We start from the raw sequence: 27,616 nt of genomic DNA on the forward strand, positions 1-27,616 counted from the left end.
GCGGGAAGGGCAGGCGAGCAGCCAGGCGCCTCCGGGAGCCCCAACTCCAGCCCGGGAACAAGTTGAGCCGGCGGCGGCGGGGGCCGGGCTTCAGGACCCCTGCCGGCCATGCCTGCGGTCAAGAAGGAGCTTCCGGGCCGCGAGGACCTGGCCCTGGCCCTGGCCACCTTCCATCCGACCCTGGCGGCGCTGCCGCTGCCACCGCTGCCCGGCTACCTGGCGCCACTGCCCGCCGTGGCCGCCCTGCCCCCGGCCGCCTCGCTACCTGCCGCGACCGCCGGCTACGAGGCCCTGCTGGCTCCGCCGATCCGCGCCCCGCGCGCCTACCTGAGCCTGCACGAGGCCGCCCCGCACCTGCCCTTGCCCCGGGACCCTCTGGCCCTCGAGCGCTTCTCGGCCACCGCGGCCGCAGCGCCGGATTTCCAGCCGCTGCTGGACAACGGCGAGCCGTGCATCGAGGTGGAGTGCGGCGCCAACCGCGCGCTGCTCTACGTGCGCAAACTCTGCCAGGGCAGCAAGGGCCCCTCCATCCGCCACCGCGGCGAGTGGCTCACACCCAACGAGTTCCAGTTCGTCAGCGGGCGCGAGACGGCCAAGGACTGGAAGCGCAGCATCCGCCACAAAGGTGCGCCCGCCGCGGGGCTCGGCCGCCGCCGACCCTCCCCTCCGCTCCCCGAGGACCGTGGGTCGGGATCCCACTCGTTCTGCCACCTGGGAAAGTCCATCACCGCCCAGAGAGGGCGCTGTGACTCCGGGGCGGCCTCGGGGACACTCCCCCGCACCGCCGCCGCTGCACAGTCTCCTCTGTGGACCCGGGCAGAGCGCCCTCGGCCTCCAGCGTCCGCCCAGCTCCGCTGCGGTGCCCCGCGCTCCCCGCTGCGCGGAGCCAGCCGCTCCTGACGCTCCGAAGGTCTTGCGGGATCCCTGGGCCTCGAGGCGCAGGGAAGTTCACAGGAACTCGGAGAGCGGCGGGAGCGGGGGCGCACTCTGCCTCCCCGACCCCGGACGCGGGGCCCGGCTGCGGCGGGGCGCGGGCGCGCTGCGGGAGAGAAGGGCGGGGCGGCGGGGGGCGCAGGCAGGTGGGGGCCGCGGGGCCGCGCGTCGGGCGGGGGCGCGCGGGGCTGGAGCGCCGGCGGCGCCCGGAGCAGCCCGCTGGGCTCCCGCGGGAGTCTGGCTCCTCGGGCGCGACGGGCGGGCGCCTGGAAGTAGAAGTGCGGTGAGCGGGGGCGAGGGGCGTGAGAAAGTTCGGCGCGCAGTGGCGTTCCCCGCAGTGGCCTCCTCTTCCGCGGCGGGGTCAGACGCAGCCCCACTGGCCCCGCTCACCTGCCCCCGAGGTCGACCTTCCCCGGCCCTTCTCGGGGCTCCCGCGGACCGGCTGGGAGAGAGTGGAGCTGGAGGGGGGCGCTGGAGGGAGGAGAGGCCGCCCTTGACCAGGGAAGGGCTCTCGCCGGCATCTCCGGTTTAGGAGCCCTGGAAACCCCCGAGGGGTCCACGAGGGTGGAGTGGGGGGCAGGGCTGGGTGGCGGGATGGAAGTTGGACTGAGGTGGGCGTTCATACTTGTGCGGGGAAGGGTCCCGGCCTCGCTATGATGCCCCGGCAGTGTGCCAAGTGCGCCCCCCTCACTGGTCCTGCCTGGCTCTCCTCGCAGGGAAAAGTCTGAAGACGCTTATGTCCAAGGGGATTCTGCAGGTGCACCCTCCGATCTGCGACTGTCCGGGCTGTCGAATATCCTCCCCGGTGGTGAGATGTGGGAGAAGGTTGGGCTTTGGGGTCTTCTTTCTTCCCTGTGGAGCATGTGCCTCTTTTGTAGAATCCACAATCCTAACCTCAACTCTGCCAGTGTGCAGGAGGGAGACCCAAGGGCAAATAGGTGCGACTTTGCTTGGGGTGGGAATTCTGTGCACCTGGAGTCCGCACCCCTCTGGGTCCTGCCTATCCCCAAGCTTTTTTTGGGGAGACTTGGAGCTGCTTCTCCTGAAGTCCTGGGAACAATCCAGTGTGTGAAAGTTCCCTGGAGAGTGTCTTCCAACTGGCCTGGGGACTCTGCCTGTCACCAGCTTGGGGGGGGGGTTCACCATGTCACCTGGCCCAGCTTGGAATGCTCGTCCTGGGGTGTGACAGTGTTGCCCGGCCCCAGTGTGTGTTCTGGGGTGGCTATAGGCTTGGATGTGTGATGTGCCTCTCTGGGTGCCCACGGCTGGAACCCTGCAGGGCAAGACTGGGTGTAGGACAGTCTGGGGCAACTCTGTGCTGTGTGGGCCTTTGGTAACCAGAACTGAGGCTAGTTGAAGGCTGCCATGGGGCTCCCAACCCAGTGCAGACATCCACTGAGCCCCTCCTGGCCTAGGGGAGTGGAAGGATGGGTGCTGTGCCCACCCTAGCACATGTCCTCCAGGCAGGAGTGGGTGGAGGACTGATCTGAAAAGGAAATTGCATCTTGAGAAGGACCAATTTTGAGCCCCTGGGGGAGAGCCAATTAGAGCCCTGGCTGCATGGTGGGTGGGTTCTGCTGCTCCTATGGGCACCACTCAGCAACCCCCTCTGGCAGGAGGGGGTGGGAGAGGCAGAGGCTGATAATCTGGCTGAGAGGGCCCAGGGCCTCTGGCCTTTGCCTTAGGCTTGTTTTCTTTAGAGCAGCAGTAGGGTGGGGGAGATGTCCTGAGTCCCTCTTGGGCCCTGATGGCAGGTAATCTGGGCAAGCTGGGAAGCCACAGATACACGGTCACAGACAGACATGAGGTCACACGCACAAGTTGGGCAGGGGAGGGGGACTCAGCCAGGTGCCCAATACACACGTTGTCTGACATGAGCTCATCACACACAGGCATATCTGCACACGAGCTCCCAGACAGAGTGTGTGCACAGGCAAGGCAGCCTACCTCCCGCCCACGGCCACCTTGCCTTCTTGGGGCAGGAGACCAAGTTCTCCCTCTACTTCTGCACCCCTTCAAGCAGCTGGTGCAGAAGAGGGGTCCTCTGGGCATCCTCTAGGCTGGCCTGGAGTTTCTGTTCCCTGCCTCTGCCACAAGAGTGGGGAAGCAGGCGGCCTGAGACTAATATCAGTTCCCTTATGGACAGTGCTTGGATGGCAGTTCAGAAAGGGATGGGGACACTGTCCAGGGCTGCCTGCCTGTCTGGGGCTCCCAGATCCCTGCTTTGCATGAGTGATGGCTCAGACCTGGGCCTGCTCTGCTGAGCCTGGTCCCTCCCAGGCCTGTCCCCACACCCTCCCTTAAGAAGGGAGCTCCATGGAACCCCTTGTCTTTCCAGCCTCCACTTTTTCCACACAGAGACTGGCTTCTCCCACCCCCACGGCCAGGTCCACAGGTATGTGTGCACTGCACAGTCACAGATAGTCCAGGGGCAGAATCTGGGTCTGCATGTGGCATAGAGATCACACAGCCACACAAGCAGCCACCCTCCATGTCTTAGGGGCCAGTATTTGGCTGGGGCAGAGGCCCGGCACCCAATTTTCAAATCTTGTGCTGCCGAGCAGGGGTGAGCATCCGAGGTCTCCGGTGTGTGTGGAAGGCATGCATGTCCCAAGTCCTTGGCCAGGGTCAGGGTTCTCCATCATGGTTCCGCTTCTGAGCCCCCCTCCCAGGGGAGCACCCCTAGGAGCCACCCCAGGCCAGCATAGCTGGTCTGGCCTTGTTCCAATCGGCAGTCCTAACCCACCATTTTCCTCTCCACTTCTGTGTCTGCGGACGAGAATCAGAGGGCAGCGCATTTCTTTTCCTTCTTAAGTGGGTTTAATTTGAGCGGAAAAGCAGGAGGCACAGTCCTGGTGCTTGGCCTACGGCAGGCTAAGGGCAGAGTTGAGCAGGACTTCCCAGCAGAGCTGCACTCCAGACAGGCAGGAGCTGTTCCAAACACTCCCGCAAGCCCACTGCTGGCACATAGAGATGTGGGGACCAGACATTGGTCACCCCTGCAGCCTCACCCAGGCTCTGCTGTTGCTGGTGAAGCACTGGGCCAAGGCCAGGGTCCTAGAGGGGCCACAGAGCAGGCCTTTGTCCTACAGGCTACGCTTAGACTGCACCCCCGTGCCTTCGTGCCAGCCCCCAGCTGCCCAGTCCATCTCACTGAGTGTTGCAGAGAGGAGACAGGATGGTGTCCTGGGTAGGCTCCTGAGGGCAGGTGGGGAGACCAGGGCTCCTGGAGCCTAAGGGGGCGGGGGGCTGTGTGCCTGGAGGTGACGGTGGTCCAGGTCTGAAGAGAACCTTTCCCCTGGAGGACAGGACTGTGATGGCTGCACAGCTGCCCTTAAAGTCCAGATGACACTGGTCCAGGGAGGGACGAGGGCCTCTGTGACACTTTGCTCCTCAAACTCTGGAGGGGGGACATGTTATATCCTGACAACAGAAGAAAGGGGGTTGAAGGAGGCCCCTGAAAAGATGAGAGAGACTTAGATAATCCCAGGGCCCCTGCCACCTCACTGAGCCAGTAACCCACTATTAAATACGAAAGAGCTCCCTGCCCACCAGAAAACAATCACTAACTTTTCTTCCCCTGGGGAGGCAGGACCCGGACACTCGGGATGGTGCCACGGTGTATAGGAAACTTGCTTTGTATGTGTGTGAGCTCTGAGCATGCACAAGTCTGTGTGGAGTGCCCTGGGCATCTGCCCTCCCGGCTCAGGCACCATAGCTCCCTGCCCATGAGCTCTGCCTCATCATCGTGGGCACGGGATGGGGGGCAATGTGGACCTTGTGGAAAACTGGATCTCTCAGGGCTTCTGGGCTGGTCAGGGTTCCCGGCTAGGTGATCTGTGAGCCTCAAGCTTCAGACCCCCTGGGACCTGGGTTCTGTATGGCCGGGTCTCCATCGGGGCTCACAGAGTGAGTCAGGTTCCCAGGCAGACACATGCACATGGAGGGCATAGCATGTTGAAGGGATGACAGGACATACAGACGGTCTGTGTGAGGCAGGCAGGTGACACCTCTGGGCTCTGGGGAGCTGTGGAAGCTGGGTCTGCCTTCCCGTGGCGTCCCCACACGCAGGCTGATGGCCTGGGACAGCTGGGCTGGAGTATGGAGTCTGGACAAGGCAGTGGCCAGAGCAACCTGGCCAGGGCCCACACCCTGAGCCTCAGCCCTGGCCAGGGTGGAAGCTTGTCTATGGAGGGGCTCTGCCCCAGGCCCTGTCTCCCTGCTCTTGGCCTCTGGTCAGCTGTGGCTTTTGCCAACCCTGGAGGCTGGAGGCCCCTCTACTCTTGGCCAGGGCAGCGGGGAGCACGAGCTGGTGACTGTACCTATTTGGTCTTAGTGAGGCTTCTGTCACCTGGGCCTGCCTGGGGGTCGGGCCTGGGGTGCAAGGTACCCAGGGGGCTGAGGGGCCTAACCTTCCTCTCCTACCACTCTGCCCAGAACCGGGGGCGGCTCGCAGACAAGAGGACTATTGCCCTGCCCCCTGCTCGGGTCCTGAAGAAAGAACTGACCCCCGGCTTCTTGGCCAGTGATGGCGACAGCGATGGGAGTGGACCAGCCTATGGGCAGAGGCCGGGCTTGAAGCAGGAGGAGGACCCACACGTCCGTATCATGAAGAGAAGGTACTTCTACTGAGGACGAGGGCATGTAGGGCGCACCGGCCCAGCTGCGGGAGGGGACTTCAGGATGGGTCTCCAGGCAGCTGAAGGCTGACACCCAACCATTGGTACCAGTGGCAGTCCCAGAACTTGCTCCTTGGCCTGGTTCCAGCCCCGCTGGGGTAGCTCTAGACACTAGGAATTTGGGCTTGGTCACATGAGTGACATGCTGAGGAAGCTGCAGCCCCCACCCCAGCACAAGGTGGGGGCTCCTCTGGGCCCACAGCAGAGATATGGCGACTTTAGCTCTGTGCTTCCCAACTCTTTTGATCGATGAAGCCAGGAGCTGGCTGCCCCCCATAGGGCCTGTCCTGGTGGCAGCCACCTGCAGTTGAACTGGTACCAGATGGTAATGGAGACTGGTCTGAGCCAGCGCAGTTCCTTCAGGGCTGGTGCTCTGGGGTGGATGAGGGACACGCCACACGCCCTACTGTCCAGGTACCTGGTCCTAGAGGCCATGCTGACTCTCCGCTTCTTTCCTTGCAGGGTCCACACCCACTGGGATGTGAACATCTCCTTCCGAGAGACATCTTGCAGGTGGGGTCCGGGTCTGGGCCAGGCTTTCCCCCACACACTGTGTGTCTGCTGCTAAATCTCTTCGGCTTCCCACCCTTCCTCCCCTCTTTCGTCTGTGGCCCATCTGTCTGTAGACTTTTGCCTGGGCCTTGGCAGCAGCACAGGTGTAGATTCTGGGCAGCCCAACCCTGGAGCCAGAGTACCCCTCCCACACGAGACTGACCTTTTGAGGCCATCTGCCCAAAGGTGAGGCCATGGCCTCACCTTCCCACTCTCCCAGAGACTCACCAGGAGGTGAGAATGGTGATGTGTGAGTGAGGTCTTGAAGGAAGCATAGGGGTTCACTAGGGAAAGGGAATGTCTGTGAAGACATGGAGCAATGAAGGAAGGGGATGTGGGAGGGGAGAAGGTGGGGGAAGTCAGCATGTCTGACTCTGGCTTAGTTGGATGCTGCACCTGTGTCTGGCCAGGGAAGGTGCCCAGCCCTGGTGCCTCACACTGCCCACCCCGCTCTGTCTTTGTTTCCCTGGCTCCTTTTGGTTCTGTCCCTCTGTCCTTCTAGTCTCCTGTCTGTCCTTCAGACTCTGTCTGTTCAGTTACACCTGTCTGTCTGCCTTGATAAGCTCTCTCTCTACATCTGTCACTCTGTTTGTCTGTTCGTCTGACTCCCATCATCCATCTTCATCTCTCTGTCCATTTTCTGTCCGTTCATCCCTGTCCCTCTATCCGTCTGACCCTGAAGTGGAGGGGTGTGTGCACCAGGCAGCAGGCAGGTGTGGTCCCTGCCCTGTCGAAGCCCCTGAGCTGGCCAGGAGATGGGAAAGGACTGGGCCATGTGACAGTCGCTGAGGGAGCCTGGAGGAGCCTAGGAGGAGGGCTGGGGTCTGAGGGGTCCCTTCCTCCAGCCTCCCAGCACACCCTCCTCCACTCAGCCCCACCCACAGCCTCAGAGCCCTGGTAGGAGGGTGTTTTCATGGCTTTGAGAACCTCATGCTGGGATGCCCAGGGCAGGGTTCATGAGTTATCAGTTGGGTGTGTGCAAAGTTTTTTGTGGCATAATTTGTTCAGTGAGTGACCAGAACAGGTTTTCCGGGACAGGGGCAGGCTGTCTTTGGGCCTGTGGAATGAACCGCCAAGGCAACGAGCAGGCTGTCCTGGTTCCCACTGGGCATCACCTCCAAGGGGCTGCAGTACCCCCGAGTACCCAAATGACCGGCCAGTGAGTGAAAGAACTGATGTCTGTAGTCAGGGCAGGACAGACCCAAATGGATGGGGCGTGTTCTCACCTGCTCAGTCACCTCCTGCAGGAGCCCTGGGGACCCAGAAGGGGAAGAGTTGGCCCTGCCTCTAGGCCCCAGCCCCTCCCTGGTGCTGAGACAGCAGCTCACCCTCTGACTCCCCCTTGAGTTGATGAGGATGAGAGAGGGGGTGGATTAACTGCCAATTAGTCCCCTAAAGTACCTCCTCCCACCCCCACCTGCCCTCCTCTCTGCATGGGGGGGCACCTTCTCTCCTGAGGAGAGGTGGGGTAGGGAGGGAGCCCAGCCTTGGTGTCTCTGGTGCTGAAACTGATCTGCTTAGGGGACAGCCCTGGATTAGCCGCTCAGCAGCCCAGGCCAGGGGGCGGGGGCTATTTAATGAGGTTTAGGGTTGGTTCCCAGGTCACTCGGTGGAGGTCCTAGGACAGTGGCCCAGCCAGGAGGCTGCTCTGTTACAGGTGGGCCAGGAAGCAAGGGTGCTGGGGAGGTGGGGGGTGGGTAGACAGTCCGGTCCCTCCCTGCTTCTCTGTCCTGTCCCGACTTCCTGCGGCTTCAGGCTGTATCTGCAAGGTGGCAGGTGACCCTGTTCTGTGCCAATGGAATGGGGGACCATCTCCATACAGTCACACTGGGATTTCTACACTCCCTCTTCTCTCTGGGGTTCTGTGATACAGGGTTGAGCTTATTTAGCAGGAACAGAAATGAGAAAACAAAAGAGTTAACTACATGCTAACCCCAAGCACCCCACCCCCCCCCGCCAGGTCTGGCCGAGGTCTTATGGAGCCTTGATCCATGTCTGTGTCCGTGTCTGTATGTCCGCATGGCTGTGGCCCCTGTGAGTGTGTGTGTGCCTGTGTGTGTCATGAATGTGTGTCTCCATGGCTTCTGGCTTTGGATCTGACCCTTGGTTTCCTTATTTGAAGAAACTGGGTGTCCTTGGCTGGTTGCAGGTTTTAGTTGAAACGGTGGGTGGTGGTCTCACTGAAGCAACAGGTGCTGCAGTAAGCCCTGCATACATGTGACACTGTGTCCTCTGGGCTCCCCAGGGGTAGGTGCACCACCTGGTACCTGGCTGCCTTCCATGCAGGGCTCAGGGACATAGTCCTGGTCACTCTGGAGAGAGCATGGCAAGGCTGTCCCAGCCCAGCTCTGCACAGACCCTCCCCAGAGCTGCAGTGGAGTCTGAGTGCAAGTTCCTGTGCTCAGCAGATGCTTGGCAGGTGCTGAATGTCCTGGGCTGGCCTACTATGGGGATGCTCACACACGTGGTGTCACAGACCACCCTTGGAGGTGTGCGCAAGGCATGATCACATTCAGATGCTGTCCCTTGATGCCATACACGTCCACACTCAAGCTTGGTCTGGCACTCCTTGTGCCGGGGCTGGGCACACAGCCTCACAGGTCCCACCTTCCCCATCTTGCCTTGCTATAGCCAGGACGGCGACCTCCCCACCCTCATATCCAGTCTGCATCGCAGCAGCCACCTCGTTATGCCCGAGCATCAGAGCCGTTGTGAATTCCAGAGAAGTGGCGTGGAGATTGGCCTGGGAAGTGCAGGTGAGGAGCACAGAGGTACCAGGGGCCAGGACAGGGCTGCCAGGGCTACAGCAGCTCAGCCTGAGGACAGCCCTTGCCGCCACCCTCCCAGTGTCTCTGCTCAGTGGCTCTGGATGCCGCCACCCCCAGCAGCCTTGGCAGGCAGCCAGGGAGGCCAGCGGAGGAGGCGGGAGGTGGCGAGGCCGGCTGTCCCCCGGGGCTCCATGTGATGGTAATTGCGTTAATCCCAGCCAGCAGGGCAGACGGGGGTGGAGGCAGTGGCTCCATGGTGGCTGCTGCTGGGGTGGGCTTGGAGTGGCCAAGGCAACTGTCACCCCCTGCTCACAGGGGCAGATGGAGGCAGGGGATCGGGGATGTGCAGGCCTCATAGAGAGGCTCAAATGCACACCTGCAAATGACATACACAGAGCACCCACAAGCCCCACAGGGCACAGTGTCCCAGGAGGGAAAGGGACTGGGGCCAGGACCTCTGAAGGGGTAGGCAGGAAGGTGCTGGCCCAGGAACTCTGGGGTCACCTCAGAGGGGTGGCTCCTTGAGGGGGCAGGAGCTCAGAGGGAGGGGGCTGCTTGAGGACCCAGGCCCTCCTCAGAGGACTTGGCTGCGGAGAGTGGGGTATAGCTGAGCTTCAGCTGAAGACAGAGGGGATGTGGGGTATGAAAGAAGCTGGCAGGGGTCCCTTGGTGTCCTATGAGCCCTAGGCAAGGAAGTTTCCGGGCAGACTCAGGAAGGCTGGGCAGGGGGTGGTCCAATTAGTGCCCCCAGCATGCCTGTGCCTGGAAAGGCCTTGTGGGTGGGAGTGGGGTCTGCTTCTGGAGGCAGCTGAACAGGCGGCTGATAAAATCTAATTGCCCTATCGATCGGGTGGAGCCTCGGGAGCCCCACAATGATTGAGATATTCTGAGCCAGCGCCCCCCCCCCCAGACAGTGCGCGTGCACGAGCGTGTGTGTGCCCTGCCCCCAGCACAGGCTGTGCTCAGAGCCTTGGCATGGCTGGGCCAGGTTGTCCTCACTCTCACTTTGTGCTGAGGTCACACTTGCTCTGCAGGAAGTCCCACCTGTGTACTGGGTCTAGGTTTCATCAAGGTCTTGACCTCTCCTGGGGGCTGTGTCCCTTTTGCCTCCCGCCGTTCCTGTGGCCTTGGCATGGGGTCATCTGCCTGTCTTCCCCAGAAGCCACATGTTATCCTGTCCCCACAGCCCCAGCCCCTCCCTGGCCCCTGAGCAGGAAGGTGGGGAGGGCTATAAGAGGCCCAGGTGGGTGGGGGCTGCATCTTGTGATTGTGGGTCTGCTTCTGGCTCCCGGCTGTGCCCCTGTGTAAATGTGGCCCTGGTCAAAGACTGGTCGCTCAGCCCCCTGGCAGTATCTTACTGCAGCCACCACAGCGGGTTTCACTGGGGGACCCCTCCCACCCCCTATAGAAGGGGGGAGCGGGGGGGGTAGGGGGGGGTCCCACAGTGGAAAATAGGAAACAGGTTGCAGGGAGGTGAGAGCCCTGGGTTATTTGCTAAACCTTAAAGGGTATGTGCAGTTTGGGGTGTGGACCCAACCTAGGCCCAACCCCAGGCCTGGCACAGAGACATCCCACCCTCCTGCCCAGGACCCTGAGGCCACCGGGCTGTCCACTTGGAGTTCCTCAGGGCCTCATGCTGATTGTGCCCCCATCCTGCCAAGCCCCTGAGGTAGGGATGGGGCAGGGCCTGGGCTGAGCCGAGGGGCCCAGGCCAGTGGCAGCAAGGTGGCCTAGATCAATAAGTTATTAGCACCATTCTGTCAGCTGTAAAGTGGAGATTGATCGTGCCGCACTTCCCGGGCTGATAAAAATGACAGATTAAGGGAATAAGGAAAAGGAATTAGGCTCTGGAGCTGATGGCAGAGCCCCCTCGCCAAGGTGTCATGGTGGCCCTGGGTCACAGAAGGGGCGGCTCTTGCACCCCACCCCCCAGACAGCCTCGTGTGATGGAGTGGGGGCTGGAGGCTGGAGGCCAACACTGTGATGGGCCCAGGAGAACAGGACCACTGCTGAGCTCTTCAGCAGAGACTTTAGACCTTGGGCTCAGGAGGGTGCCTGGCAGCCGGGTGCCAGGGACTGGGATGGAGAGGGCTGGCTCAGGGACATGGATGAGTGTGGTTTGGATGTGGGACCTGAGAGAGGACTTCAGGGAGGGGTAGGGTGGGGCTGGCCACATGTGTATGGGGTGAAGAGCTGCACACAGTGGGTGAGGCTGCTCAGGGCATCCTCAGGAGCTCAGAGCTTGCTCTGCAGGTAGCCATGTGTGTGACAGGCAAAGCCAGGGTGCTGGCTCAGGCCTTTTTGGGCCAGTGATGAATGTTGCTGGTGGAGGAACTAGGGGTAATGGATGTGGCAAGTGCACCCGACTTCAGGGGCCTCTAGGTGGCCTTCAGGGCCTGCAGCTTGGAGACCTCCCTTAGCAGGAAGACTGTGGGGCACCCTGGCGTGGGCCCCTGCACTGCCAGCCCTCACCCCATCCTGTGAGTCACATCAGGAGCCTTTTCTTCCTCTAGGCAGGGTGCTGAGCCAGCCTGCATTTGCACCAGACACCCAGTCTGGCTGGGTGGGGGGCATCAGGACGCCTGTGGGGTCCTAGGTTGCCACCTGAGGCTGTTATCAGATGCCATCATACACACATACACCCCAGAGCCCAAGGTCAGAAATGTCCTCTGGCTGAAGGCCTGGGACTCCGGCTAGCAAGGTCTTGACGTGGCCAGGACTCATGGACACCCTGAGCAGTGATGGGTGTGGTTCTGGGCTGACCTGGGGTTGGGAAGGGATGGAGGCCATGGTTGGGGTGGGCCTGAGTCTTCCCTGTCCCTCCCAGTCTCCATCTCCTCCAAAGCTTGAGATGTAGGGTGGGACTCACTCTACCCTCCCCCAGGTGACCTGTTGGGCAAGAGGCTGGGCCGCGCCCCCCACATCAGCACTGACTGCCCTTTGGAGAAAAAGGCTCGAAGCAAGTCCCCCCAAGGTGGGAGCCCTGTGAGGGGCAGTGGGACAGGTCAGTAGGTGGGGAATGTATAACTTAGACCCTCTGCAAGATGGGGTCAGCCCAACCACCGGTTCCAAGAGGAGAGGCCCTGCCTTTCCACTTGGGCAGTATCTGAATAAGACCCCTCCCCTTGTGCTCCCCACAAGCAGAGACCCTGTTGCTGCCAGAGCTAGGGCCCAGCATGGCCCCCGAGGATCACTACCGCCGGCTCATGTCCGCACTGAGTGAGGCCGGCACCTTTGAGGACCCGCAGCGTCTCTACCACCTGGGCCTCCCCAGCCATGGTAGGTGCCCCTTACTAAGTGTCCACCCATGTGTGCTGGGCTCTCCCTGCCCCTGGAGGCCAATACCCTGAAAAGAAACCCTGGGATCTCTGGCTGCTAACAAACAGCAAGGCTGTGCTGGGTGCCCGGCCATTGGCCCCTGAACCACCATAAGCAAGCTTCTTGTCGTTGCACAGAGGCATGGCTCGCCTCCTCCCTCTCTGCCCAAAGCAGGTCCCCCACCAACAGGTCCCCTGTGGTTCTATTCCCTACCCTATCCTCCAACTGCATGTCCCCTGTGGCCCCACCCCACTGTCTCCCACCCAGCAGCGCCACCCCCACCTCTCACCACACGCAGGCACTGTCATTTCATACTCTGAGTCTGACTGGGAGCGGGGTCCATGCCCCTGCGCAGTCCGTGCAGGCTGTCCTGCACCCTGTCTGTACACTGCAGGCCCTCCCACTCCACTCCAGGATGTGGCAGTGTCAAGTGCCTCCTCCAGGGAGCCTCTGGGTCTGCCTGTGGGAGGCCCCAGAGGAGGGGAGCAGGCAGCCTCAGAACTTCTGCTGGTGGAGTCCAGAAGGCAGGGTGGGCAGCAGTTGAGATTTGGCCACCAGAACCTCACTGGCATTCGGGAGAAGCCCAGCTGGAGGCATTGTCCCTGCTCCAGTGCAGCACCCCCCCCACCCCCCAACCCTGTGCAAGGCTCTGGCCATCTGGCCATCCTAGCTCTCAGGGACGCTTAGAAGTCCCACCCACCATCACAGGATCACACTCCAGCCCCCTGCCCAGCTACACCCTGACCTCGCAGCCCCCAAGCCCCAGTCTGGGGAGCTTGGTTTTGCTGGCTGGAGGTGGGTGAGGGGTGCTGGGAAAGGGGGCAGGATTTCCTCTCCTTACACAAGGCAGTGTCCCCCAGGGCAGTCAGGCACCGAGAGCCTGAATTATTCACCAAATGTTAATAATTTAAAAATCTTCCTTTTTAATTGCTTTCCCTGCCCTGCCTGGGGCCGGCTCTGCCGGCCTGCGCGGGGGAGGGGCGCGGGCCGCGGGGAGCAGCGCCGGGAGCTGGGCTGTCAATCACGCCCCGCGCCGCCGCCCCCGCCGCGGAGCCGACTGTAAATAACCCGGCCGCCGGCGCGCGGGGGCGCGGGGGCCCCGCTGGGATCGATGCAGGCGGCCGCGCCGGCTGGGCTCTGCGGGCTGGCACCCGGCCCGGGCAGGACCCACCTCCGCTTTTCGGGTAATTAATTTATAAACAGGCGGCGGCGGCGGGAGCCTGCACGAACGGGGGGCAGCGGGGGGACTCGGAGGCCCGGCCCTGAGCAGACTGGAGGGATTCGGATGGGTGGCAGAGTGCATCAGCCTCATGGATGGTGTGCACCGCGTGTGACCTAGGAAGGGGTCGCCTGGGTAGCCTCAGTCCCGGGTCGGAGACCCACTTCAACTCCTGGACTCTGGTCACACTGCCCTCCAGGAGCAAGCCTGCACCCATGGGCCTTTGCACACACCCCTCCCCTCAAGGCTCCTGCAGCCTTGGTCTCCATGCCTTCTGAACTGTCAATATCAACATTCATGCACCACCAGCCTCCCCTGCCTGCTAGGTTTTTCCCCTCCCTCTCTGCCACTGCATTTTGGTTGCTAACATCCCCATATCCCTTTCAAATGCTTACCTGACCCCCCCTCCAAGACAGCTGGGTGCCGCCCACCCCCAACCCCAGCATCCTCCAGGTTGCTGCACCATACTGATCTGGCCTATGGACTTGTGCTTGTCTTTCTGTCCCAGTGACCAACCAGCTGGGTCAGTGTGAGGATGTGCTGTCACACTGGTCCTGGTCTCGGTGTCCTTGGCCAGTGCTCTATGCTCGCCACAGTGGGGGGAGTGAGAGCTCAGGGGGAACCTGGCCTCTGGGTCACTGCTGTTGCGCCCCCTTCCCCAGACCTTCTGAGGGTCCGGCAGGAAGTGGCAGCAGCAGCTGTGAGGAGCCCCAGTGGCCTGGAAGTCCACCTGCCCTCATCCACAGCAGGTCAGCGTCGGAAGCAGGGCCTGGCTCAGCACCGAGAGGGCACCGCTCCAGCTGGCGCCCCGTCCTTCTCAGAGAGGTACTGGGATGCCTGCATTTCACAGAGGCCCCCATATTCACTGTGCTTGTTTCTGGGGTACAAAGCTGGGGTGGACAGACTTACCTGGTTTCTGCAGGTCAGGCCCACGGCCTGCACCTCCATACTTGGCAGCCACTTTGACTCCTGCATATTCCCCTGTCCCATTCCAGCCACACAGCCCTGTGGGTACTGAATGTAACAGCCACTGTGCTGGCCCTAGGTTCGTGGCTTATCGTGCAGAAGGGTCCTGATGCCCCCCTGAGCTGGGCTAAGGCCCAGAAAAATATTCCTGGGGTAGAATGCGTGGGGGTGACCACGCCTCTGGTTGGAGTGTTAAGGGATGATTCCCTTTTCACTGAGCAACTGTGGGACCTGCTGAATCCAGGTGCCCCTGAGACAGCTGAGGGCTTTGCTCACCCAACACGTAGGTGAGGGTGCTTGATGCAGATTGGGGGAGTCCGTGGAGAGAGTGGTGTAGACGGGGCAGAAGGCAGAAGAGGGGAGCGGCGAGAGGTCTGGAAACCCGTAGTCGGAGGCCCCTGCCCCCAGCAGCACTGATTCAGACTCTGGCGACACAGGAGGAGCCTTTGGCGACACAAACGAGGCCTCCGGGGCTTGTTGGGGCCCGGAGACCCCAGGAAGGGGGCAGGGGCTGGTAGACGAGAAGGGGGCAGGAAGGGCTGCGGCGGCTCTCCGGGCACGGCCCCCGCCCCCCGCAGCAGCCGCCCCCGCCGCGGGCGCTGTCTGCAGCCGCCTCCCGGATCGCAGCTAATTGCGCCCCGCCCCGGGCCGCGCGGGGTCGGAGGGAGGGGAGGCGGGAGCCCGGCGCGCCCCGCGGTAATTACCGCTGCAGTCGCCGTCGCCCGCCGGGTCAGCGCCTCCGCGCCGCCGCCGAGATTAATTGGCGCCGCCAGCGGGGGCGGGGGTGGGGGCGGCGCGCGACCCGAAGCCGAAAGGAGCGGCGCTTCGACCGCCCGCGGGGCCGGCAATTAGCGGCGGCGGCAGGAGCGGGGGCGCGGGGCGGGGGCGGGCGGTTCCGGGAATGGAGGGGGCGCGCGGCGCTCACGGCCCTGCCATCCACAGGGAGCTGTCGCAGTCGGCCCCCTTGCTGTCGCCCCAGAATGCCCCGCACATCGCCCTGGGCCCCCACCTCAGGCCTCCCTTCTTGGGGGTGCCCTCGGCTCTGTGCCAGACCCCAGGTGAGGAGTAGCCGGGCCTTCGAGGCTTTGTGTCGGGGGGATCCGTGCGTGCGAGGCCATCGGGTTTGCCTGTGCCCGACCGGTGTCCACGAGTGTTTCTGCAGGACCCACCCCTGCCAAGGACGGGGGGGGGGGCAGGCGGTAGGCCCTGGACCTCGCGGCCACCGGCTTCGTGGTCTGTCCCCTTCCCACCAGGTTTCGGCTTCCTGCCCCCCGCCCAGGCGGAGGTGCTCGCCCGGCAGCAGGAGCTGCTGCGGAAGCAGAACCTGGCGCGGTAGGTGGCGTGGCGACCGTGGGGGCCGGCGGGGCAGGGGTGGCGCGCCGAGCGGGCCGAGGCTGTGACCGGCTCTCCCCGCCCAGGTTGGAGATGTCCGCGGAGCTGCTGCGGCAGAAGGAGCTGGAGAGCGCGCACCGCCCGCAGCTGCTGGCGCCCGAGGCTGCGCTGCGCCCTCCGGACGGCGCCGAGGAGTTGCGGCAGCGCGGGGCCATGCTGGTGCTGAGACACAGCTCCGCGCCCGTGCTGGCCCTGCCCCCGCAGGGGCCCCCGGGCCCTGGCCCCCCCAGCCCGACCCGGGAGCCTGCCCGCCGAGCCCCTCGGAAGGGGAGCTCCAGCCCTGCCTCAGCCCGGCCCAGTGAGCCCAAGGAGACCACCGGGGCTGGGCTCTGGGTACAAGATGGCTCTGAAGATGAGCCCCCCAAGGACTCAGACGGAGAGGACCCCGAGATGGTGGCTGTTGGGGGCCGGGGCCCTACCCCCGGTCAAGCCCCAACTGGAGGGGCCAGCTCAGAGGGGAAGGGGCTTGTCTCAGGGTCCATGCTGCCCCCTCCACTGCCCCTGGGCTTGCCCTACATCAGCCCCTACTTCCACACAGGTGGGCACCCCCAATGCTTTAGATCCCTCCAAGGGGTGGAAGGAGACCCATCCCCCCATTTCCCCTTAGGGCGTCCAGGGGGAGAAAAGTCCCATTTAGTCATGGACCCAACATCTCCGAACGAGGGCAAAGGTCAGAAGACGGGTGGGAGCCTAGGAAGGAGGCAGCCTAGTAACACCCCCTTCCAACTCAGGTGCCATGGGGGGACTCTTCACGGATGGGGAGGAGACCACAGCCCCTGAGGATGTCAGCAAGTGGACAGTGGAGGATGTCTGCAGCTTTGTGGGGGGCCTAGCTGGCTGTGGAGAATACGCACCGGTGAGGGGGGCACCAGCTCCCAGTCCCCCAGTGCCTCTCCTCACCCCAATTACCCTCCTCAAAGGGTATTGGGGCACACACACACCAGTGCATGCTCCCCACCCCCACCCGCAGTGCTCTGCCTTCAACACTGGCACACGCCCAACAGGATTTTCTCTCACTTGAACCCTTTCCCTACAAGCTGCAGCCAGAGCTCCTCTTGGGTCTGCTCTCTCTGGAGAGCCTGAGCCACCCACACAGCCCTGGCTGGGCTGAGGGACTCTGCAGGGTGGGCAGTTTCCACACTCAGGCACTGACAGGCTCCCTGTCCCACACCAGATCTTCAGAGAACAGGGGATCGATGGGGAGACCCTGCCCCTGCTGACTGAGGAGCACCTCCTGACCACCATGGGGCTGAAGCTAGGGCCTGCTCTCAAGATTCGGGCACAGGTGAGTGCCAGCTGGGGCGGTGGTCTCCACCTAGTGGAGGAGCAACACTGAGGCCCTTCCTGGCTGCAGACCCCCACCCAGGCCTGTCTCTCCACAGGTGGCCAAGCGCCTGGGCCGAGTCTTCTACATGGCCAGCTTCCCTGTGGCTTTGCCCCTGCAGCCACCAACGTTGTCGGCCCCTGAGCGGGAGCTCACCTCAGGAGAGCAGCCCCCGTCCCCAGCAATGGCTCCCTCGCCCTATGGGGGACAACCCACTGCTGGCCGAGCCTCACCCAAGCAAGAGAACGGGACCATGGCTCTGCTCCCAGGGCCTTCAGACCCCTCCCAGCCTCTGTGCTGAGGTCTGGCCCCTAGCCCCTTAGTGCAGCCGCTGCAATGCAAAGGCTCCTCCCCCACAGCTTGTTTTCCTTTGGTCTTGGAAGCAAACACACACAAAGAACTTTTAAAAGAAAAACATTTGACTTAAGAGAAAAGGAACGTGTTTCCAAAGACCTGGGGGATGACGGTAGAGCCTGGTGTACATGGCCTGGGGATCCGAACCTGGGCACTGCAGACAAACCAAAGACAAGCAGTTCGCTGGCCCTGGCTGTGCCTCTGGCTCCCTCTGGAACTGAGACTGCTGTGAGATTTTCAGCTTCCCTCACAGGGACCCGCCACCCTGGGGTGCAGCAGTGGGCAGGCTCCACGGTGCAGGCAGTCCCAAAGGCTCCCTCTCCAGCGATCAGCACAGCGATTGGTACTTTCTGGTCTTTTATGTTGTAAAAATAAAGCCCCATCCACCATCTACTGTCCTTTCCCCATATGGGTGCTGACCCCAGGGCCTCTGGGCAGCTGCAGGCCCTAGGCCGACTGCTGGCGAGATGGGGATGCTGCAGGCAACCCTGCAGCCCCGGCAGTTGGTCCTCAGTCCTCCTCAGAGAGTTGTAGATCCTCCAGCTCATCCTCTGGCCCCTGGGCCAGCAGCCGCCACAGCTCCTGAGGGGCTGGGCCTGCCTCTGCATCTGGGCCTCCATCTGCAGGGAGACACCAAGGCTCCATAAATTCTGCTCTATCAGGAAGAGGCCAGCCTTGGGGGTTACTCATCACTAATTAGTCACAGCACTAATTAATTTACTGGTGCCCTGCTGCTGGCTGCCACAGCCAGCAGGAATAGAGCAGCCGGTCTGATACCCCCAGGGAGAACTTGGGTGGCAACACACAAGCTGAAAGGGCACAGCACCCTCACCCCAGGAAGCACTCACCCTCTGAGGTGCTCACTTCCTCATGGCCGCTGCTGCTGCTGTCATCCTCACCCTCCTCCTCTACCCTCTGCCCGGCTTCAGGGGACCTAGGTGTACCTGGGACCAAGGGAAAGAGCCCATGGAAATGGCCCACCAGCAAATGCACAGGGGGGGACAGCTGGGTTCACAGCCCTGTACCCACCCTCCCCTTGAAGATTCAGAACTGCCCCAGAAAGTAGCAGGGGGAGGGACAAGCCCTGGGGACACACGTTCCGATTCCAGGAGATCCCATCTCAAAGAAAGCAAAGTGGTGAAGGAGCAGAGGGGACCCCGCCCATGGGAGCTGAGGTGACAGTGGGCACCCCTCCTCGGGCTACTGGAGGTGCTAGGGACACCTTCCAGGCCTGCCTCCCCGTCCCCCAAGGGCTTGAGCTGGTCCAGGCAGGCCCACCTCTCTCCAAGAAATCCACAGCACTGTCCTCATCACTGTCCAGGCCAAAGAGGCCCTTGAGTTCTGTCCTGTCTTCCTCCTTCCTGTCCCCCAGCTTCCGCCGCTTTATCTCGGGGAAGTTCAAGTCTTCGAGCTGAAAGGCCCCAGAACAAGAAAAGAAGGTGAGGGAGTGCAAGGAGCCCTGAGTGCCCACCCCAGCCACACAGCCCCAGCCACGGCAGTGACACCAGCAAGAACCCTCATTACCAAAGTCAGGGTCCACCTAGACACATCCCTCAGAGCAGCTACAGCCCCAGCCGCCCTTGCAGATGTCATCCCCAGCAGCCCCCATCCCATCCTGTCTTAAAGTCACAACCAGGGTGCTAGGTCCTCGCCTCAGAGTGATCCAGCCTGGGGTGCCCAAGCCCCAGCATCTCCCAGCCCATACCCTCTCCTTGCCACTGATTTCCAGCTGGATCTCACGGTCCCTCAGTTTCCGCCACTGGCTGTAGTACTTGGTGAGTGGAGTCCCCTCCTCTCGGGTCTGCTTCTCCCAATCATCCTGTGGGGAGAGGTTTGGGGTCATGTCCCACCCTGGGCGAAACCCCAAACCCCAGCCACACACTGACTGGTGCCCTCCCCACTGACCACTGCCTGCCGGTTGGCCACGCTGAAGGAGGCTCTCTGGCGGAGGCTGCAGATGTGGCCTGAGTTCTCCTGCACCTTCTCCAGCAGCTGGCGCATCTGCCGGCAGTAGTTGGCCACCTTGCACTCTCGGAGGAAGGACTTTAGCTGCAGAAGGAAGAGAAGCTCAGCCAGCTCCACATAGGGCTGCTCTGCATGCAGCCATGGGCCCACACTCCACACGTGCTGACCAGAGAGGTGGGGGTGGGGGGGTGCGGAGCCCAGGGGCAAATGCCTATGTGGTGGGGCTGGGTGAGACCCAGGGCCTGGCCCCTCAGATCTCCCCTACAGCAACCTGAACTGGCCCAGCCACTCACTCATTTACACATTTCTGTAGGTTTTTTACTTGGACAGGAGAATTAAGCAGTTGTGGCAACCACAGGACTGCGAAGCCTAAAATACCACCTGGCTCTTTACCAAAAAAAATGGCTGATCCCTGAGGCTTCAAGCCCAGAAACAGAGCCTTGCACACCCACATGTGTCTAGACGGGCCTTTGAGCCAGGTGCAGCCGGGTGTGAGCAGCCCCACCCCCGGGGGCCATGCAGAGACGGGCAGTACCCCATCCCATGAGGCACAAGCCTCTCTGAAACGGGGAACATCTAGCCTAAAAACAAATGGACCCCCATGGGGACCCAATGGGCTTCCCAGAGGGAAGACGCCCACCCTGCTCCCAGTATGGCCTGAAGGAAAACTGAGGCAGCTAGAAGCTGCCCTACCTTTGCACCACACCCAGGACTACCTGGGGAGGCAGGTGAGACCAGACCATTCAGTCCCAGCTCCCCCAGGAAAGACTTATGGCAGTCTGGTCCTTGGGCTGCAGCAGGCCTTGGGGTCCTCATGGAGTCACCCAGGTCACCCCTCCCTCCATGTGCAGACCCCACACCACAGCCCCAGGACGGGGCCAGGCTCCACCACTGGTCTGTGGCTGAGACAGAGATAGGCTGCCTTCCTCTGGGCCCTGTCTAAATGGGGAGCTGAGTCCATTAAAACAGTTTAGTCAGCCTTACAACAGGCTACAGAGGGATCTGGGCAGGGGTCGGGGAGCTGAGCAGCAGGAACACACCTGCAGGATGGCAGGCAGCGCCAGTTCAGGGAACGCGATGCTGTGGGCCTGACTGTGCAGGTACTCGAGGGTGAGGTCATACAGCTGCTCCACCAGGCCATCCTGAAGCAGCAATGGGGAGGAGAGCATCAGTCAGGGCATGGGCAAGGCAGGGGAAGGGGTGTGTGTGGGGGGGGTAATGGGTACTCAGGCTGACAGGTCAGCTCACTCTCCAGGGTGGGGAGGGAGGTCAGGATCCCACAGCCACACTCAGGCTTACTGGGGCTGGGGCCAACGAGTGTCTGCTCCCTGACCCTGGGAGCGCACGAGGGTCCACACTTAAACTCCACAGGGCAGCGAGCCCCTCCTATCCACACTCATCTTGCCTCCTCAGTCACCCTGCATGCTGACCTCAGTGTCCTCTGACATCCCGTTGTGATCCCAGTCTCACCCGGTAAGCCTTCTCCTGAAGGTTGACGTTGGACAGCTTCAGGATCACAGCAAAGTTGATGGGCTTGGAGCTCATGCGCCCTGGCTTCTTGTTGAAGTCAACCTGCTGGAAAACCTGCATGGCCAACAACTACATCAGCGACTCTGGCGCCAGCACCCCACTGCAAACACCCCACCTGCACCTGGGTCCTTGAAGACCCATCACAAGAGCTGGGATAAGGGGCCAGAGGCAGTGTCAGACCCGCAGCACCACAGACACCCCAGCCCCAAGAGTCTGCTCGCCTTCCAGAGCTCTGGTGGCCCCCAAGGGAGCCCCTTCATCCTAGAGTGGGAACCTCGCCAATGGGCAGTACCAGGAGTGCGAGCGCGCGCACACACACGCGCACACACTCTGCTACTGAACACCTCCTACAACCCAGCCAGAGAGCCATAGGACCAGTGTCCAAAGACAAAGGAGTCCCTCCTGTGCAGGACAATGCCACTACACTACCCTCACCCACGATCGAGGCCCCAAGGGCTGCATCCCCAGGAGTCACACACCAAGGGACACAAAGTCTCAAAGGAGGAGCTGGGTGGCTCCACTCCTATGTCCTCTACAGAAACGGCAGACTGTGCACATCTGCGTTGTCTTTGGCCTCTAGGAGAAGTCCTCCTCCCAGTCTGGAGGCTAAAGGCTGCCAGGGAACTGACTAAGTGCCTGGCCTCTCAGCTGGGCACCTCTCCCCATGACCCTCGTAAAGGGTGATCAGGATGAGTTCCTGAGGGGGATGTGTGGCTGAGGCTGGGGGAGCCTAACCAGAGAAGGCACCCACCACAGAGCTGAGCTCAGGTCAGTTCCAGATGAAAAGCAGCCTTGATGGTGGTGACACAAGTGGTCCCTGGGAGGGCAGGGCCTGAGGGGGGTCTGACCTCCCACACAGGGCTGCTCTCAACCCCCTTTCCCACAACCCAAGGAGGGAAGGGGTGGGGCTCCCCAGAGGCAGAGAGCTCGGATTCTGCCTTTGTGGACTATTTTCTCTAGAGAGGAGACACCTGCACCCCTGGGTGAGAGGGATGTGCGAGATGCAGCTGCGGCCGGGGTCAGTGCAAAAGTGAAGGGAGAGGACAAGTGAGGGAGGGCTGAGAGCAGAGGGGATGGAGACAGATACCAAGAGCTGGCTGGCGGGGGGGGCTCCAAGCATGGACACCAGGACTGGGTGGGGGGGGTCATTCTATGAACAGGAATCTGCACTGTCCCTGTGTCAGGGCATTGAGTAAGGTTCCTGAGGCTCCTTCCTTGCCCATCCTGCTCCCAGGCGACTACAAACCTGACCTCTGTATTCCCGACACACAACTCTGTGCTGTCTGGTGGATGATGGGTTGTAAATTTCTGAGTATTTCCTGGGTTGGGGCCTAACCACTAGTGGGTTTCTGGGCTTTCCCCACCTGAGCTTATATGAGCATGCAGACATGCAGATGCACACACATGTGCACACATGCAGACATGCAGAAGGCAGATGCACCCTTATAGTCAGACCTGGGTTTCTGGCTTGGATCTCCGGTTCACCCTTATCTTGGGTAAATGCCTAGAACCACCCAGGTATGAGCCCTAAAACTAGCACCCTCAGGCCCACCCCATGAGGCAGCTTCCTTGTCCTCACTGCTGCTCTTGCAACTAACATGTGCCACCAGCCTGGGTGGGTACAAGGTGCCAAGTACAGCAATGCCCTCACAACACCTGTACTCTGCAGGTGAGGGCCCCACCCGCTCACCTCCCTGCTCACCTCGAGGATGAAGGGCAGCACGGGGATGAAGGTGCCAGTGCCCTCGGAGAGCAGCATCAGGGCTCGCACACAGTGCATGCGCAGTGGGTAGAAGCGCGCAGTGGGGACCAGCCTAGGAGTAGGACGGGAGTGGGACAAGGCCCAGTCTCAGGGACCCCACAAACCTGCTTTACTCCCCTGGCTGCTGCCCTGTCGCTTCCCATGGAGCCCCAACTTCAGGAGGGGCCCTCCTTATTCCCTCTCTCGGGGTCAGAGGCCACAGCTGCCCCACCAGATTCCTGACAGAGCAGGGCAGGACACAGGCCTCAGGACATGCCTCCTTGCTCAGTTAGGAGCTGGGGGGACACCAACCAGGGTAACTTTGTTTCATTTTAATGTGTGTGTAGGGGTCGTTCATTCAAGCCTCTGTCCCAGCTCTCAGCTCCCACTTCAGGAAGACAGAGCTGCCCCCTCCTGGCCAATGGCCACCAGGCCATGTGCAGCTCCTCCTCTCCGCAGAGACCCAGGTGGAACACTCACACCCAGGATCCCACACCAGACCCAGCTGGCTCTGTCCAAGAGCTCCATGCAAATAAACCCAAATTCCCTTCAAACCACACACAGGCCCTCTACCCAATGTCCGCAGAATGCACACCTGTGCTGCATCCTTGACGAAGGTGAGGGTGAGGAGCTCACATCACAGGCCACCCAGAACCCAGCTGCCCAAGCCTGGGTGTTCTCCCACACAGGGCACAGGCCAGAAAGCTCCACCCCAGTCCTTCCACAGGTGTCACCAAGCCACAGACTCCAGACCCTCCTTGGAGGCCCTGGCCACCTGGAAAAGGAGCCCCTCTGGGCCCTCCAGGACACCTCTATAACCCTGCCCCTGCCCTGACCTCCAGCCCTCAGGGCCGCCTGCCCGCCCTGACTCACTTGATGCAGCCCAAGATGACCTGGGCAAGGGGGTAGATCAAGGGCTGTAGGGTGTCGCTGGGGCAGATGGTGCTGAGGACACGGCACCATAGCTGCAGGCAGTGCACGAACTGCCAGTTGTACACAGACTGGTGTGTCTCCTGCAGAGAGACCCACCCGGCTCAGCCCAGAGTCCCCAGAAGGCCCAGCCCCTTCTCACCCACCATATGGAGGGTCCCAGCAGGCAGCAGCACTGGGCCCCTCCCAACCCCCCAGCAAGGACCCTGAGCTGGGTCAGGCTTCTGGGTGCTCAGTACCCTAGCCCAGCCACACACCTTCTTGCGTGTCGTCATGGCGTTGCGCAGGTGGATGGCAAGCTGGCGGATGTAGAGGAAGGCGTGCTGGTAGGCGATGCTGGTGTCCAGGGCCAGCAGCTCAGTCAGGGTCCGCTGCATGAAGCTGATGAGGGGCAGGGTGCTGGGGGAGGTGAACCTGCAGTTCCTCACGTACGTGATGTACATTTGCTGCCAGAAGATCAGCCACAGCCACCTGAGCTCCCAGGGTCCTGAGGCCCCTCCTCCAGACACCTGGGCCTGTCTCTCGGAGCTGCTGCCTCTTAGAACCACAGCCTGGCGATGTCTGCTGCAGACCCCTCCCCCCGTGGCCCCTGCTGCTGCTCAGTCCCCACAAGGGTATGCCCACCAACGTGGGCACAGAGTCTGCAGTCAGAGGAAGGGCTCTTATAGGGAGGGCCCAGTACCAGGGGAGGGTGAGCTCCAGCATGAACAAGTTTGGGAACCAGCAAGGGGACCACGGAGGGACTGAGAGGGAGGAGCACCTGCTGCCAAACATATACAGGGGGTTCTGGAGGGTCCCCATGCAGGCAAGCCACCTGTGGTTTAGAACTGGGCACCAGGGTCCCTGTCCCTCTCCACACCCGATGTCCTTGTCCAATGAGGGGACAGCTCCACATTGCAGTCACATAGAGCCCGGGGGGGGGGGGGTAGGATGCTCATCACTATCACCGCCCCCCACTTCTCAGGCAGGAAATAGTGCAAGAAACTGGGTCTGCCTTGAGCCACAGTCCCACTGAGGGGTGCTGACCACAAAGGCAGCCTGCCAGCCCTCATGCTGACTCTCAACCCTGACCCTGATGTACAGACCGGGGCACCACAGGCAGGAGCCACCCACACTACCTTCAGGATGGGGCTCAGGAAGGCATCTTTCTTGTGCCGGCAGACTCTGGCGAGGACCAGAAACGCCAGCACTCGGAGGGTCTCCTCACCCGTGCTCCACAGGACCACCATCCTCTGCAAAGAGAGAGATGTCACAGTGGCCTCAGCCTCCCCAAGTCCGGCCAGAGGCGCCTGTGGACACTGCTGAGAAACAGCTCCAGCCTGGAGCCTGCATGTGCAGCCTGAGGCTGACCCTGGCGGGGTGGGCACGCTTGAGGGTAGCCACCTGCACTCAACCACACAAATGGGGGGGCACACCCACCTTGAGCAGCATGCGGCACTGCTTGGGGAAGGTCAGGAAGTAGGGCACGGAGCTGCTGACATGCTGCAGGAGGGCTGCCGCCACTGTTGCCTCCGCCACGCAGGCCACCAGCTGGGGAAGCAGGAGAGATCAGCGCCACCAAACCCACTCACATCAAGACACAGAAAAGGATCAGACCACTGAACATGGCCAGGCCCCAGTGACCCAGCAGGCTCTCCCCCACCAAAACCACACCTGTATGACTGAGCTCAGGTAAGCCTTAACATCGAGCCGGAGCTTCCCCCACAGCGGGCTACTGGATGGTTGGAGCAACCTGCAGAGAACACACCCGTCCCGCCTGCGTGAGACCCACTTAGACACCCCCCGGCTGACACGCTGAGTGTCCTGAGCCATGTTCTGTCCATGACAGGACACAGGGCATGTGGACCATGTGGGAAGACCCTCTCAAGAGTGCCCGAGACCAATGCCTGAGGAGGGGCAGGTGGCCCCAGCTGGCCGGAGGGCCGAGAGCCACTGTGTTCCTGTCTGAACCCAGGGAGGCCACTTCCCCAGGGTCCCCAAAGGGCACCCACACCTGCAGCAAGCATGGAAGGCCCTGAGGTATAACCCAGGCATCACTAACCACCACTGCAACCAGGTTTTCTGTGGCCCAAACAAGCTTTAAAAAAAAAACAGTCTCCATGTGTACAACTTAGTTTCACCAAAAACCCCAGACTCTAACCTCTCTTAAAATATGGAAAAACCTGGCAATGGCAACTACCATTCCTGGGAATTTCTCACAGGCATCGAACACCCCTCAGCATGCACAGAACTCCACACACAGTAGGTGCTCATTAAAACCTGCTGAAGTACGCCCGGCCGGGAGTGGCTCAGCGGTTGAGCATCGACCTAGGATCCCGGCAATCGGGGTTCGATTCCCGGTCAGGGCACATGCCCAGGTTGTGGGCTCGATCAGTGACTCTCATCATTGATGTTCCTATCTCTCTCTCTCCTTCTCCTTTCCCCTCTCTGAAATCAATAAAGATATATTTTTTTTAAAAAAAGAAAGAAACCCCCCAAAAAAACCCTGCTGAAGTGCACGAAGGGGCAAAGGCAAGAGGCACCTGCAAACAGCTTGCCCTGACCCAGGCAGCAGCACTCTCCACTTCCTCACAGTGACTGCGATGCGGCAGCCTCCTTCCCAGGAGGGCGCCGCCAACGCTGCCCTGATGTCCACATACTCACTGCCTGTCCCCTTCCACCCTGCCCATCAGAGAAGGCCACCTCCACATGGCTGAACCTCCCTCAACCCATCAGTCCAACCTGACCAGCACCACCAGGCCCAGGTGATGAGAGGGCCTCTCTGTACTTCTTTCCTCCTTTGAAAGGTGTTTGGGGTGAGTTTGACCCTCTAAGGCTCTTACTGCGTCCAAGCCACGTGGCTACATGGCCCTCTCAGCCCCAGTGTGATCCCTATTCTACCAACGTCTGCTGCCCTCCACCCTCCTCCGAAGACAGCTTCTCTGCTCCATCTACCTCTAACGTGGAAGATAAGGTTCTCAAACCCAGCATCAACCAGGCTCCCGCCTGGAAATATACCCAGCAGCCACAAAACAAAGGACAAGGAGAGTGCATAGAACTTATTCATCAAGACAGGAAGACAGAGAGAGAGAATCCTGACCTGGGAAAATGGGGGAACAGAGAAAAGCACAAAGCTTGCAGTCCCTGAGAAATTCTGGGCAGAGAATTTCCCTTCTCAGAGGATGGGGCCACTCCAACTGGCAGAGAGCCCAGCTTCTCCCAAGAGCCCCAAAAAGAACCCGGCTCTGTCCCCAACATCACTCTGTGCCAGCTGGGTCTAGAGGGAACTGCTAGGTCACAAGAACCTCTGCCTTCCCCACTGCAGGGCCCTAAACACCTCCCACTCCACTCCCTCTCACCTGCTGCTGTCCTTTGGGGCTTTTCCAAATAGCAGCTTCTGGAGACAGCCAAAGAGGTCTCTGATGCAGAAGGTGACCAGAGCATTGAACACTGCAATGAGAGGGCCACAGATACAACTCACAGGACAGCACATGGGACAGAGACCTATATATATGTATATCCCAAGTTCCCTGGCCCCAGCTCACCAGCACTGTCTGTGACCTGGAATTTGCTGGCCTCAGCATCCCCCTGGTCTCCTTGGGTAGTGGCCACAGCCGCTCGGAACGCCTGCACAACTTCATGGAACAGCTTTGGAGTTAGGTGCTGCTGAAGGGGCAACAGAACCCAGAATGTTGAGGGAGCTGTTAGAGGTACTGGACAGAGGAAGAGGTAGCCAGGGCTCCCAGAATCTACCCTAGGAGAGAAGGGCACTCCTTGCCCTCATTCTCAGACACCTCATTCTCAAACACAAGGCAGAGGCTGACAGTGTTACTCAGTCACATGCCATAAATAAAGAGTCCAGAATCCTCCTAGGCAAGCAGGGAGCCCAGCTAGGGGACCAAGGGAAGGGGCCGAGGGTCCCAGATCTAAACGACGGCCAGTTGTGTGTAGCTTCTAGAGCTCTCT

At 61.3% G+C, this 27,616-nt stretch overlaps 2 protein-coding genes across 9 annotated transcripts in view; one reads left to right on the forward strand and one right to left on the reverse strand.

The window, feature by feature from the left end:
• On the forward strand, nt 1-17,901 carry SAMD11 (sterile alpha motif domain containing 11). Of its 7 annotated transcripts, none has more exons than XM_087820042.1 (15): nt 1-625; nt 1,650-1,741; nt 3,272-3,328; nt 5,371-5,552; nt 6,075-6,125; nt 8,796-8,920; nt 11,817-11,936; nt 12,077-12,211; nt 14,132-14,294; nt 15,378-15,493; nt 15,689-15,767; nt 15,854-16,365; nt 16,559-16,683; nt 17,002-17,112; nt 17,194-17,379. In XM_087820042.1, the coding sequence occupies exons 1-15, from the start codon at nt 109-111 to the stop codon at nt 17,293-17,295; spliced, it is 2,487 nt and encodes an 828-aa protein (XP_087676168.1). In that variant the 5' UTR covers nt 1-108; the 3' UTR covers nt 17,296-17,379. The 7 variants fall into 7 exon arrangements, with proteins under 7 accessions (XP_087676168.1, XP_087676162.1, XP_087676163.1 ...); XM_087820036.1 differs by having other exon boundaries at nt 3-625; nt 17,210-17,901; XM_087820037.1 differs by having other exon boundaries at nt 3-625; nt 11,817-11,906; nt 12,074-12,211; nt 17,210-17,901.
• NOC2L (NOC2 like nucleolar associated transcriptional repressor) overlaps nt 17,550-27,616 on the reverse strand; it is a 12,365-nt gene continuing 2,298 nt past the window's right edge. The window contains exons 5-19 of one of the 2 annotated variants that reach the window (XM_016221912.2): nt 27,196-27,316; nt 27,010-27,100; nt 25,325-25,403; nt 25,091-25,201; nt 24,790-24,903; nt 23,929-24,117; nt 23,615-23,754; nt 22,703-22,814; nt 20,941-21,054; nt 20,511-20,612; nt 19,411-19,554; nt 19,211-19,324; nt 18,784-18,916; nt 18,354-18,449; nt 17,550-18,125 (exon numbers count right to left, since the gene is read on the reverse strand). In XM_016221912.2, the coding sequence (XP_016077398.2) occupies nt 18,016-18,125; nt 18,354-18,449; nt 18,784-18,916; nt 19,211-19,324; nt 19,411-19,554; nt 20,511-20,612; nt 20,941-21,054; nt 22,703-22,814; nt 23,615-23,754; nt 23,929-24,117; nt 24,790-24,903; nt 25,091-25,201; nt 25,325-25,403; nt 27,010-27,100; nt 27,196-27,316 (1,770 nt within the window). In that variant the 3' untranslated portion in view covers nt 17,550-18,015. The remainder of the gene's footprint in view (nt 18,126-18,353; nt 18,450-18,783; nt 18,917-19,210; nt 19,325-19,410; nt 19,555-20,510; nt 20,613-20,940; nt 21,055-22,702; nt 22,815-23,614; nt 23,755-23,928; nt 24,118-24,789; nt 24,904-25,090; nt 25,202-25,324; nt 25,404-27,009; nt 27,101-27,195; nt 27,317-27,616) is intronic. The other variant, XM_016221913.2, reaches the window with a different exon arrangement.

This window comes from Miniopterus natalensis, chromosome 9, assembly GCF_054644295.1.
Source record: "Miniopterus natalensis isolate mMinNat1 chromosome 9, mMinNat1.hap1, whole genome shotgun sequence".
Classification (NCBI taxonomy): domain Eukaryota; kingdom Metazoa; phylum Chordata; class Mammalia; order Chiroptera; family Miniopteridae; genus Miniopterus; species Miniopterus natalensis.

Coding starts and splice junctions, on each gene's coding strand:
- SAMD11 (XM_087820036.1), top strand. CDS start 109: ATGCCTGCGGTCAAGAAGGAGCTTCCGGGCCGCGAGGACCTGGCCCTG. Junction 8,921..11,816: donor GATTGGCCTGGGAAGTGCAG/GTGAGGAGCACA, acceptor ACCCTCCCCCAG/GTGACCTGTTGGGCAAGAGG. Junction 11,937..12,076: donor TGTGAGGGGCAGTGGGACAG/GTCAGTAGGTGG, acceptor CCCCACAAGCAG/AGACCCTGTTGCTGCCAGAG.